At 41.6% G+C, this 14337-nt stretch overlaps 1 protein-coding gene across 4 annotated transcripts in view; it reads left to right on the plus strand.

Moving 5' to 3' along the window:
* Nucleotides 1–2666: 2666 nt before the first annotated feature.
* Nucleotides 2667–14337, plus strand: part of igsf9bb (immunoglobulin superfamily, member 9Bb) — a 144551-nt gene continuing 132880 nt past the window's right edge. For all 4 annotated transcript variants that reach the window (XM_086307890.1, XM_086307886.1, XM_086307887.1 and 1 more), the window contains exon 1: nucleotides 2667–2912. In XM_086307890.1, coding sequence (XP_086164016.1) covers nucleotides 2849–2912 — 64 coding nt within the window. In that variant the 5' untranslated portion in view covers nucleotides 2667–2848. The remainder of the gene's footprint in view (nucleotides 2913–14337) is intronic.

Genomic DNA, 14337 nt, shown 5'->3' on the forward strand with positions numbered 1-14337 from the left:
TATAGCCACAGCAGTTGATAGATTACACCTGGCTCATTAAACAACGGAGAGAATAAAAGCCTCTTGGAGTTGAGCATAGTCGTGTGGCTCAGATAGTGTGATGAAAGCCTAATTTCCATATGCTATTTGCACTTCACACAGCACCTTTAAAGCCCACTGCTCATTGTGGCAGTGATCCAGGCTGTACTCTAGTCTTTACAGAGGCCAAAATGGCCGTTGAACATCAAGAAAGTAGACCTTACTTTGCATCTATGTGACAGCAATGTCACTGTCAGAGACACTGATATGCTGGTGCTTGACATGCCACATGCTTCTGCCTGCTTTCTGGTTGGAACAAGTGATGCATGTTTTTCCTGGTTAAACTGTTGTGACAACTGTCTGTCTACAGTTCAGTTTTTTTATCTACAAGTTTGACCTGAGTGATAACGTAGTGTCAACCACAATGCTGCGAATGTTTACTTGGGTGTAATTGTAGTTTAATCCATCAGGCTATAAATTTCATACTGTTTCTGACATGATGGCTTAGATGAGTTGCTTGACCGTTTACTTTAAGCGATCATAAGTGACAGGTGAGTTTCCACTTCTGCCAGTTTTATTGAGTTGGGGGTGTGGCTTTTGAAGATTGGCTATGGCAACTCGCACCATTGGCTCTATTATCCAGTAGACTTGAAAACATGTTTAGCCTTGTGGGGTACCTCAGGGATCTGTCTTGGGTCCAATTCTCTTTTTACTTTATATATTCCCCCTAGGCCAAATTATTAGGCAAATTCTCTTCCACTGTTTTTACGCTCTACAGACTCCATTGATTCTTTTAAAAAGCAGCTGAAGACATTTTTATAGATACGTTTTCAACTAATTAGTTGTTTTTATGTTGTATTTTATTGTTTTACATCGTTAGGTGTTATATTTTCATTCTTTGTATTGTGAAGTACTTTGTGATTTTCATCTGTGAAAAGGGCAATATAAATAAACTTTACTTACTTACTTACAAATGATTATCTATTGAAAATAGCACACTAGTCTATTTGGCCAAATCCCAGTCTGGGCCCCACACCTCTCCCTTAACACAGCAGGGGTATGAACCATACTCTAGTGTGGAACAATATCTATGTACCGACATATATAAAGACTGCTAATAAATACAATTACATAATTATTGAACTGATTATGACACTCCTTTAAAGAAAAGTTTTGAAAGTTGCCAAAATGTTTTAGTGAAATTAAACAGATTTTGTGAAACACACAAAATTGTTACATATGTCCTTTAAAAAGGAAGATTTGACTATTTTTTCTACAAGTATAGCATCCCAAAGTTAATTCAGCTGTGGATTTGTCAGACCTGAATCATTTGCTTAAACCTCACTGATCTCAGCAGGAAACTGGGCTGAACAGCAGCCAAAGTTTCGAATGGGAATCGTGGGAAACAGCGTAAATAAGGATAAGAGTGACGCACAGGAATATGTTAAATAAAAATGACTTTAAATCACTTGTATTTGTCATCCTACCAGAGGCTATTAACAAAACCTCCTCCTCAAGGAGGTGTGGGGGTCCTTGCAGACCTTGAGGTAGAATTAGCTATGAGGCATGATGGATGGCTTGTGAGCAAGGCAGGCTGAGTCAGTTGAATTTAAAACTGCCATTGACGGAATCGTTATATGAAAAAGTGTGAATCATGCTGAATTCAGAAGTCTTGGAAATTAGTCAGGATTCTTTAATGGCAGTCTTGGTGACTTGGCAGACCACCAGCACGTCATTTAAACAGTGAACTCATATTTCAGAAGGGATATGAATGCACGGGTGTGAGTCACGTGATGATGTACCCCCCAACACACACACACACACACACACACACACACACACACACACACACACACACACACACACACACACACACAGGGTGGTGGATTCCTCTCGTCTTATTGCGCAGCATGATACTGCAGCTCCGCAACAGCTCCACACGCCAACCCACCTTGAAACGCTCCCTCCACTGCTGCATTCATGCTGTCCAAGAAAAATGGGAAGATGTAATTAATTACCTTTAAAAAGCTAAAATCAGGAAGTCATCGTTTTGTTCATAAGCACCGATTCCGTCGACTTGCAAAAATTCAGAGTCACGCATAATACAGTCAAAGAGCAGTAAGCGCCTTAAAGAAACAGGATTGGTTTCCATCCATTATAAAGGGTAACCACCTGTTGGGTTGTTTCTGTCTGCGGATGTCTGACGTGGTTTTGTATAATAAGTTTTTCCCTTCAGTTTTATCATTGAGATGCTGCACTTACCATATCGGATGGTTTGCCTCTAACTCTATTACAAGTGACCAACATAATATTATTTTCTCCGATACATGCCATTACAGCTGTTAATGTAAGTTTATTCGCACTGAAACAAACAAACCACAAAAAGCCAGCGACGAGCAGCTATTCCTGGGCGCTCCACCGAGCAGAGGTGCAGAACCTCCGAGCCTCACCACATGCCAGGAACGCATCACTCCAACTCGGAAAACGACAGCGCAGGTAACCAATCGGCGTCCGGAGCCCACCCACACCCTTCAATGAAACGGGTGTGGAGGCGGGCTCGTGGATATCTAAAGGCTCGGGCTTGGTTTCACAGCGTCGCCTGCTCTCGTCCCATTGGCGCAGGTGATCCAACTCAGGATGCGAGTGGAGAGCGGAGGAGAGGGGAAGAGAGAGGGGGAAGCGCCGATGGAAAAGTGTCCAGGGCTCGGTTAACAAGAAGACAAGGATACCGGCCCGCTTCAGTTTGTCCTGGGGCACCCGGCGATGAGAGATTCACCGAAAGGGGCACTTTGAGATATGATGAGATTTATTTCTGGTCGGCAATAGTACTATGATTTGGTATGTGGCCACTTTGATAGCAAGTGTATTCAGCACCCGAGGAACGGCCGCTCAAGGTGAGTCGAAGTGCAGTGTGTGTGTCTTTGCTCAAGTTTTCACTTTGGCACGTTCAAACTATGAAACGGCTTTTTATGCTTTTCTTATTTGCTCACTCTGACTGTGTCGGCTCTATGGGAAAATGTCAAAACAAGTTCATACGTGTGTTCATCACCTGAGTGGGTAAAGGATAAGGAACCGGTCCACCGTTAAAAGAAAAAAAAGGAGGAGGATAAAACCTGGTTTAAACATGCTTATTCCTGCCGTAATGTATCTCGGGAATTTGTGGTTATCATTGATAAATGGCACTGCCGAAGTTGTGACGTTTTTGGCTCCAGAGTGACAGATTTTGCAGTCTATTTGGGTTGGCATATTCCTCCCGAGACGCGTGAGTTTGGGCTCTCGCAGCTGTAGCAGCCTGTCTCACTGAGCTCCACGCCGGTCTGCAGCTGCTGAAATCTGAAGGCAGATGTGATTAGTATGGTGCGCTGGTGTAGATGTCATTATAATGCTATGAATGGATTAACCTCTTCCTGGGGAGCGGCTGAAGCTCAGTTGTGGCGGACATTGTCCGCTAGAGGGAGAACTTTGACATTTAGGGGAATTCACACGGTTGTCGTCACTCTTCAGGCTGCTTTTCACGCACTAATGACAAGTTGTGATGACTTCAGATTTCTTGGCTTGTTGACGTCATGGGTGAAAGATCATAACCTTTCCATGGGGCGCTGAGGGACGTCTTCTGAGAGGGTTAAGTGTAGCTGTTACCAAGCTTTATATTCAGAGAGCACATCAGTGTAGGAGGCAGTCTTTTGGTCAAAAAAGGACAAAAAACAGTGAAAAATTATAATTTTCTTAAAGCTAAGTTGACATATTGCTACAGTTTGTTCTGCCTTATCAGCGCTCCAAAGCTTGAGAGTATTCACATAGCACATTGTTACTGTTTGTTCAGTCTGATCAACTCTCCAAAGCTCAAAAGTATCCACATAGCTGTCTGTGAACCAGTTAATTAATTGTCTGAGCTTTAATTCTATATGGCATCATTTCCTTGCCACATATAATTCAGTGGTCTGAAAGTGTGTCATGGAGTCTGAGTCTGTCTCACATCAATGATGTCATGCACAGGGAGGGATATGGCAGGCAAGCAAAGCTGCAATAGCGCTTTAACCTTAAAAATCCCCCACTCATCTTGGAGAGAGAGGAGAGATGCAGGCGACTGGGACAGCATATGTGCTTCGGCATGATTAAATGATAAGGAAGGGATTCTGTCAGCGAGCTGTCCACCACTGTGTTTCAGACTTTTGACACAACAGACACTTGCAGGTTTTTTATTATGTTTATTTTTGCTCACATCATTCTGGCATGTGAGACAGGGCTCCGCTAGCTCCACTGCAAACAGTTATGTAATATGCAGCCTAAAAAGGATACACTTAAGCATCGCCTGCCAAAGGAAGGAGACTTAGAGCGATGTTTTTAAGCGGCTTCCCCAAGCTATTCAATGTCTGGGACAGCTGGCGACTTGTAGAAGGAGGAGCGATGGTGACTGGACTCGCGTTTTGTAAAGACGTCCCCCTTAGGAAGTCTGTCAGGTTATGCATCTGATCCTTGTGCTGTGACGGAGCTCTGCAGCATCCATTTTTGAGCACACAGGCACACTCACTGAGACAAACGGCCCAGCTGGTAGAAGCGGCGCAGGGCAGCATCCTTGCATCAGAGCGCTGCTGTCCCAAGCTGGCGGCTGGCAAGTGGCTCGACTTTCGCCATGTGATAACCTTGGACTTGAACCATTCTCCCTCTCTTTCTCTCCAGCCTTCCTTCCTCTTATTTCATCCTTCCCTTCCCAACATTCTCCCTCCTCTCACTTATCCTGTCTGACTCAGGTTCTCGTCGCCTCCTCTTCCTGCTTTCTCTCTGTACATTTGCCCTGTCGTCTTCCTCTTCCATGCACTCAGATGAACTCGCTCCCCTCCAGGTTTCTAGAGGTCTCTCTCAGCATGGCCGGGTAGCCGAGGGATAGCAACATGGTAGGTTTTGTTAATGGAGGCTCAGGGCACCCTCTGCAGCGACTGTCTGCTGTCATTCACACACACACACACACCATATGCACACATGTCAACGTTCTACTATCCCCTTGGGGAGCAGTGTGTCTTTAACCAGGATCTGAACATATGCCAACTAACAGGCTGTCTCCCCCAGACTAAGTGAACTAATTATAAATAAGCTGTGTGATAAATGCCACTCAATTGCTACATAAATACACATGCTACGACATGCCAAGAGGGCTGGATAGGAGGTGGGAAGTAGGGGCTGTTTGCTTTGTAAAAAGAGAATTTCCCTGTGCAGTTTTTACCACTTCATGTAATATTCAATTTCACTCATACGTTGATTACTGTGTGCTATTTCAAGCCTTGAGGAGCATTACTGTAGACATGACCTATGTGTAAATAACAGAAGAAGGATGTTGTGCATCCTTAAAGTGCTTGAAAACTTAACCTTAAAAAGAGGCAGCCAACCCTTATCCTACTCCTCACCCTGACCCTAGGTGTGACCTAGGTACCTAGATGCCCCTTTTCTATGACATCATACCCATCATACTCTGAAACAGAGTGTTTAGAGCAGTCTGAAGCTCGTGCTTAAGATCCACAGGGATGCATGCATTCATGGTAAAAATTTTGATAGTGTCGCCACTGCCGAAAGTAATTTTCCATTAATTTGAAACGTAAAAAGTAAAAAACAAATCAAAAAAGTGAGACAAAGACAAAGTTTGTGCCACTGCTAAAGCTTTTAGCCACAGCTACACACTGAGCTAAAATTTGAAACTTTGTTATTTGCTCATGTTTAATATGAGCATCTGTCAATTGAGCAGGACACACATGAGAAAAAAAATAAGGAGAAGCGTAATAGGTCCACTTTTAAGAATGCTTTCATCATTTTTCATGATCTGTGTAGACTGGTTCTAACTCTGATGTGTTTGTGCTCTGTTCAGTTCTTTTGGACTGCTGAGAAAATAAACAGTGTGACCCAATAAACCCACAAACACAGAGACTTGGTTCAGTTTACATTTGGCTTAAAAACTAAGTAAATAAGCCAGCTGCTTTTGCAATAAGCATCCGGGTTATTTTAGCATGAATGTACCGTTGGTGAATCCTGAGGTAGCAATAATTAGCACTTATACACAGTGTATCACTGTAAGTGCTAAATGAATATGAAGATCTTAACGTGATCAGTCAGTAGCAGTTGAAAATGTCTGTGTTTGTGTCCTCTGTGTGCTCTGTCAATTCATTAAGTCCACTAAAAATACAGCGTGAGCCCACAGTAATAATAGCACAACAATCCTGCCCAAGACGTCTCTTTTTCCTTGCATCGGTACCTGTTTGTCATTCTTCAGAACCTGTAATGGATTTGGAGTCTACAGTAATAACATAGTAATAAAGCTCTTAATCACATATCTAGTTGTGCAGGCACCCGTAGAACTTTTTTTATTCATCTTTCTCCATCTCCTGCATTTTTCTTCTGGTCTTTTGTCTCGATCCTTGAATTGGGCAGAGATAGTCAACCCCAGAATGGTTTGTAAAAAAGTTGTGAAAATTGGTGCAATTGCCAATGGATGATATCCTCAGGGATGGATGTGTGGCGAAGTGATTGGCTGTGGCTCACCACCATTTTTCATGTAATTTCCAGTTAATGGCAATCATTATTATGATATTTATAAATAATTGAATCTTCATCACTGTAGTTTCATGTTGCTCAGATACCTGCTCTCTTTGAAAGGAACTTGTCCAACAATCACACTGATCATCTTCTTCAACCTTCAAACAGTAGAACCAGAAGTATGTTTCTGTCTTCTAGTTTGATTTTAAAATCGAATGCACATTTGCAGAGATGCTTATTATAACTGTTGGTCTGTTGGGAAAAAAAGGAGCAAGCTAGGTCAATTTCATGACTGTTTAGTTGATGCTCTTCCACTTATGCTCTGCTATGCTAAACGTAAGTTTTTCATCATCTTACACTGATCTGTAAATGTCTCTTTGTGAAGTGAGAATTAAACTCCTAGTATGTATGCATGCTAGTAAGCGAGCGATGTCGTGCTTTTTGTTTGAGGCAAACATGATAGTGGGTGTAAAGCGCTCCCTTAACTACTGTTGCATCACCCCCATGTCAAGGGTCTCAATGATTGGAACCCACTCAGGGGGACAACAGGAGGAGTGAGTGATTGCTGTTGTGTGTCACCATCACATCGGAGTGTGATAATGTGAGAAAAAGTAATGGACATAGTATGCTTTTTTTTTTTAATGGTCCCAGTTAGTATATCCACATGGAAACACATGGAAAAGCAAACAAATCTTAAAATTAGGGCTTCAAGTTTAAATTAGGGCAAATTTTAGTCATGATCACAATTTTGGCTTCACGTAATCAATATGATCGAGCAACAATGAAAATGTGTGCTCCGCCAATAGAATGCAAAGCAAAAGCAAGTCATGCGCTCCCTCAATCACTGCCTGATGATGTGCCTGCATGTGCCAATCACAGCTGTCCCTGCACCCTGCAGTGTGAAGTTTTCTGTACAAAAGAAAAAAATCAAATGCCTGGGACAGCAGAAGGTAAAGAGCTTTTTCCTCAAAAAGGATCATCTTCCATTGTTTGAAAATACTTTGAATATTTAGAAGTGATGTTACCCAAGAAAAAAAACCATCCACCTCACAAAGATACAAATCACCAACACAATCACATTCCACTTGACCAAAGATGTGTGTCCAATAAACATAAAGAGTGATGAAGGTTTGCAGCCTGAATAACCCTGAGCCGTGTGGAAGAAATAAAGGAGGATCCAAACGCAGGCACTTGTAAAGGTGTGAGGGTGGTTTATTAAACACAAAATAAAAATGGGCAAACGGCAAAAGGAACAGAAGGCTATCTAAACTGAGAACGACTAAACTAGTGGACACAAACCAGGACATGAACATGAAGGAGGATGAGCAGCGGAGAATGACGACGGACAGCAGGGAAAACACACGAGTGAGACATGGTGGATACACAGATGGACCAGCAACTACAATGACAGAAGACGCGATTTAAATACACACAGAGAAACACAGGGAGATTACACACAGGTGGTGGACACAGCAGGGAGTAATTAACGAGACGAGACAAGGGAGGTAAAACTGAACACACTCACATGAGACGCAGACCTTCACAATAAAACAGGAAACAAGAAAACACTACACAAGGACGCAGACACGACACTGAGAGACAGACAGAATATAACACATGGAACTCAATGCTAAACATGAGACACAACCAAAGAACAATCCATAAACATGAATAAAAAGAACATAGAATTCAAATAATAACCAACAAATCACAAAGGTAACAAAACGATCATTCATGAGCAAACCAAAACATAATAAACTTGGAACGCCGGGTTGAACCGACCCAGAACCGTGACACCTTTGTTACGCCGCAGTTTGCCAAACCTGCTGGGGGTTTCCCATGAAGTCTTTCTTCTACACTCAGCTTTTTTTTCATTCGCTATGTGTTTATACAGTACACCACTGCATTTAATAAATAGTCATTATTAATCTCTGGCTCGCTTCTCGTTTTTCCACCGCTGTGAATTGGGAGTTTTTCCTTCTCGCTGTTTCCAAAGCTCTTGCTCATAGGGGGTCATCTGGTCTGCACCAGCTGTTCTCAGTCAAATCTTGCAGGATGCATATACAGAGGCCTCTATGGTAGATTCAGTGAAATGAGATTCATCTGGGCCTAAGTTGTGTTACTGACTGAGTGATGTTGTCAGAGCATGTGTATTTTGGGCAAAACTGAGCTGGCACAGAGTGCTGCTGCCTAATTAATTGAACTCACAAACTTTCCTGGTATCCCAGTTTTTTGATGATCCCTACAGTATGATCACTTAATGAGCAGTCTCGCTGTAAGTGGGTGGCTGCTTGGCAAAAATAAAGCTGCTGACCAAGAAATGGGAGACTCGTGTCTCATTTGCAGCGTGAATTTAAATCCTGCGGGTGTTCAGCATTTTCTAATTGAAGGACTTGTGTTTTCTGAGTGGGCTGAGAGTTGCTTTTCATTAGGAATGCTCAGATCCGACCTCTTATTGATCCGATTACTGACGTTAATGACCTAATTTCTACACATGCAGTATAAATTGATAGATCACCTGTTCGCATCTTTTCTTATTGTTGGCATTATAAACAGCTTCTTTCATTTATGCAATGTACACTCTAAATACAGAATTTTAGAGTCACATCGAAAAGGGTGAAATATGAATTTACTCTATATTAATAGTCCAGCAAACTAGTTAGTAAATTACTTAATGCAGAGAGTTCTGAGACATAGCGGTGGGCATCACAGACTCAAAACCAAAAGCAGGGGCATTTTCCATCCTTTTCCAATGAGCTACTGTCAGTGATGACATGCTTCCTAACTGAAAGTGTGAATTTCCTGAAACAAGGTGCCAACAGCAGCATCATTCAGTAATAGTGACATAGCATTATATCCCATGACACAGCATAAGTCAAATAGTGTTTACAAATATCCTAGTTAGTGTTTTCCCTGTAAAATGTGAGTAAAAGTATAATATAACTCCTTAACACTTTAACAATAACTAAAGCGCTCTAACCATGTAACTATGCAGGAGCTGCATTTGGGTTGCGCATCATCAGCTGCATGTATTTCCTCCTCGCTAGCCTGGTAGTACTCAACAGTGTTTTTGCCTCAAGTGGTGAAAAAAGCTTGTTGTCTCCACATTTAGCAGCAGCAGTTGTCTTGTATATTTTGTAAAGCATTGTGCGTTATTGGTGGTTGCTGAAGTGGATCCCTTTTTAAGTAATAAATCATCATAGCAAAAGCTGATACGGGACTCTCAGACGTGCCGAGGCTTGAGTTGTTGTAATGCACACCAGGGAATACAAATGCATGGTGTTGCTATAGCAATGATATCACGATATGACACTTTTATATCACATAAAAATGTATACTATAATGTGTATTACTGCAGGGATATGATATGGCACAGCCCAGCTGAGAGGACTGTAACCTACATGTCAAAATAAGGCCCTATGTGTCATTTTAGGTCAGTTTTTACCTGAATATTTGTTGCTTCACTGTGCTCATCAATGCATGGCACAGTCAGGTTTGCCTCCACAGTACTGCATGTTAACAATGTAGCAAAAGGGAAAAGCAAAGGTACATGCAAACAATTATAGCTGAAGTGGGAAACTGAGATGATATCTTTTTCAAGGCTTTTGTGTTATTTTAAAGCTTTAATATGGTAGCAAAGATATGGAGTCATGGAACGGGAACAGAAGCTTCAGAAAGTCTTTGAAGCAAACATTTAGTTTCTTTGAGCCAAATCTCAGTGTGGTTTCATCTTTGCACCCAGATTCATTCTGAAGGCTAGACTCAGCAGTATGGTAAAGTACATGACTGTTTCTTTTCTTTCTTTCTTTTTTTTTAACACAGAATTCTCTTAGCAAATAAATTTGCTTATAAAACGTTTGGCCACCACTATTTGACTTTAATCAATTCATCAAAATTCCAATTGCTGTCATTTTCAGGATCTTGAGAAAAGGTCCTGTAAGTTGCCTGCATGGTATACTTCCTGCAACAAGGCTAAAGGCTAATAAATGGTTAGTGAGGACTGTATGAGGCATACAGTGTAAATTAAAATGTACATGTATGCTGTTGTTTTGAATATTTTTTCCCAGTGTGCCCATTATTCAACAAAGGAACAATTCATAAATCATCGTCTTGCATCTTTTTCAGCATTATGTACTGGGTCTATATCAATATGGGTGTCAGTCTCAGAGAGGCCAATAATAGCTGATAATAGTAATTCACCAGTATGTGAATGTAGGTGTGAGTCAGAAGATGCACAGACTGAGCTGTGTGCATGAAAATGGCTCTCCGATGCTAAACACTCAACTTTCTAAAGGTCATGCATCCTGTTAAAATGAGAATGTATCTTAGTTTGAATCCTCTTGCATAAAAAAAGACGCAGTTTAAAGTTGGCACTTGTCAGTGGATATTTTTAGACTGAATTTTCTGCCTGCCAGCTTCATGTCGAGTTAATGTTCTCAGGCATGTGGTCGTACTCTTTGAAGCTGGATCATTGTCACTCTGGTTTACAGCTATGGACTACCCCCTTGTAAACTTTATCCAGCATTTATTTAAATGTTAGTTTGGCTAGGATGAAAGCAGGTTTTCCTTCTTCATCTTGAACTGAAACACAATAGTAAGAAATACTAATCACATTATTAGGTCCCTGTGATGCCAAAGACCTATAGGATACTGCAAAAGAAATCACATCAGGAGTTTTTCAGTGGAGTTGCCTGTACATGTAAGTCCATCCATCTATCCATCTTCTTCCGCTTTATCCGGGGCCGGGTCGCGGGGGCAGCAGCCTAAGCAGAGAAGCCCAGACCTCCCTCTCCCCAGCCACCTCCTACAGCTTATACGGGGGAACACCAAGGCATTCCCAGGCCAGCCGAGAGATGTAATCTCTCCAGTGTGTCCTGGGTCTGCCCCGGGGCCTCCTCCTGGTGGGACATGCCCGGAACACCTCACCCAGGAGGCGCCCAGAAAGCATCCTTGTCAGATGCCCGAACCACCTCAGCTGGCTCCTTTCGATGTGGAGCAGCAGCTGCTCTACTCTGAGCCCCTCCCGGATGGCCGAACTTCTCACCCTATCTCTAAGGGAGAGGCCAGCCACCCTTCGGAGGAAGCTCATTTCCGCCGCTTGTATCCGCGATCTCGTTCTTTCGGTCACTACCCACAGCTCGTGGCCATAGGTGAGGGTAGGGACGTAGATCGACCGGTAAATTGAGAGCTTCGCTTTTACCAAGACTGTACATGTAAGTAATGCATAAAAAATGTATTATGCCACCACCGAGTATCACAGCTTCCCTAAATTAACAGCTTTGGTATGTTTATTTTTCTATAATGGTAAATTGATCCGTTTGTTTAAACTCCTTAATTAATTTGAATTAATTATAATTATTGTTGTTATCAAGTGCTTTTTAAATTTACTGTTTAAAAAAAAGCTGATAAAATAGTATAGCAATATAATTATTTTTGATGAAGTGCAATCTAACGCAGCTCATGGTGAGATTTTTTATAAACTCTAACTTTAAATCGCATTCTGTTTCACGTGTAAATGCACTGAGCTGCTACTATTTGATTGGTTTATGGTTAATGGGCAGTTGATCAGGTGCACAGGTCTAATAAAGTGGCGGACATGCACAGTATATTGTGCTTTCACCACATACAGACACCTTTCATTTACATAGAGCTTAATGGAAAGTAGCACTCTTGTTGCTTGGGGCAAATGGCACACTTCATAAAAGTCACCAACCTTTAGATGTCAATCAGCTTGTTATTTGGGCCAAGGAGCAGTGACTGACAGCTGCCGTCGTTCCCCCTGAGCTCCCAGCAGCTTCCATTTGGGTTCAGTGAACCCGTCCACTGAGGGTACACAGCCACACGAACTGATGGAAAAGATTGTGCGCTTTATGTGTAGTTGTAAATCGTTTCAGATCCCTGTCAGGTTTGCAGTATGTAAGCAGAACCTCCAGTGCAAGGACAGCACATTTCTGTTTCAGCTCAGTTATCAAAGAAAAGCACCTGATAAACTGACAAATAAAAATAAAAATCAACCCAAAATATTTTAGTTTAGTTCATTTTTGTCTATTCAGTGCAGACACAGTATCAGTGAGACATGAGAGAAGTGGAGCACAGGACAGAAAACACTTTGGGACAAATTTGGCTTCATTTTTGTGCAGTGTATACAGTCTATGGGATAAATAGGCAGAAGTTAATATAATTCATCTTTGGTTTTAGATGAATAAAACTTTATGAACTGTCAAAGACATCCAAGAAGGACCTGTATCCCCCAAATATACATTTACCTGCAGAGAAACTCAGATATCAATATAGTTATCAAGTTTGCCATGATTTTAGGGAGACTGAACTGGGAATGTTTCATATGCACACACTAGTGTTGACTTTCACACCTTTAGTAGCTTTAATAAGCTTGGAATACGTTTATAGTGCTGAAATTGGGACAGGAACAGCTGATTTTCTCTCAGGCTCAGCTGCAAGTGTTTTTCTATTGCACTTGGATTTGTGTGTCCCGTCACTCAGTGTCCTGGGTTTACCACTAATTCTATGTGGGGGATGACAGAGTTTGCTTATCTAGTATTGACTTCCTGTATAATGTTAACTATATATCACTCCTGAAAGAAGCTTGAAAGCTGGCAGAGAAGGATGTTTGAGTCCATCGGCGTAGTTCATAAAATAAAGACACTATCTCACTAAATGTTGTTTGACTCCCACAATGATAACTGCTCTGTTTCACTCCAGACATGCTCCCTTCTAAGTACCTCACAGGTACTCCTCAGATGTGTGACAATAAAAGAAAGTATGGCTATCACAGATAAGCTTGCGCGTGGTATACTGTTCATGATAAAGCTTTTGACTTGGAGCAGCTTTGTAGCACATCTCTGAAAGCCATTGTTCTCCTGTATGTGCACTGAATACACTGTACCAGTGTCTTCTTGCTGACTCATCTTAAAGCTGTCCTGCTAATAATTACCACAGTTCTTCTGCTGCAGTCACGGTACACAAAGTGAGCAATCACAATATACTGCCACTGACCCTTTTGCACGGGATCGTTGGATAAAAACACGAGTACACAACTTGGTATTGGTTTAGTTGTGTGCTATATTTAGAACATGTTCACCACTTCACTTGAACTCAGGTTATTACGTGCCACCAGGCTGAAATTTTTACAAAGCTTGGACTTTCTTTGTTTATTGTTGTTAGTCATTAGTCATTTATGTAGCTTTGTGTGACTTGTGGATCCAGACTAACAAATAAAAAACAACACAAAGTAGACTGTCCTGTTTTCTGTCACTTAAATATTAGTTGATTAATTAAATATATTTATATTTGTATGAACACAAAGCTAACAGCACAGAGCAAAGATGAAAACCAGCACAAAGAGACTTTGAAGCGATTGCCGCAGTGATTCTGCTGCAGCAACATGAACAGGTAGAAACAGAGTCTGCAGCCTGACTTCTCATCCGTTTGTTAGCTGTTGAAGTTCAGGGTTTGGCTGCTGAGCTTTGGCCTGCATCCACTCAGCTAACCTCACTCTGGGTTTTAGCATAGCATGAGTATAATGTGGTTGTTTTTGTTCTGGATACACGTTTGTGCAATAAAATGTAAAAAAAGAAAAGAAAGAAAAAAAGACTGTGCCAATATTCCTCCTCAGACACAAGAAATAAAATCAGCCAATTGTAGGAACTGAAATACTCAGAACCAGTTCTTTACAAAAACCGGTTCTGACCCTTACCAGTTTCATTAGATGGTTTATTTTACCAAAAGATTCAGGCAGTCTCGGAGGCTTGTGTCACTGTCACTGTGGACACACCAATC

This window comes from Aulonocara sp. 'chitande type north' Nkhata Bay, linkage group LG10, assembly GCF_057382095.1.
Source record: "Aulonocara sp. 'chitande type north' Nkhata Bay isolate Kocher_YH1m ecotype deep benthic linkage group LG10, A_spYH_male_GT1.1, whole genome shotgun sequence".
NCBI lineage: Eukaryota > Metazoa > Chordata > Actinopteri > Cichliformes > Cichlidae > Aulonocara > Aulonocara sp. 'chitande type north' Nkhata Bay.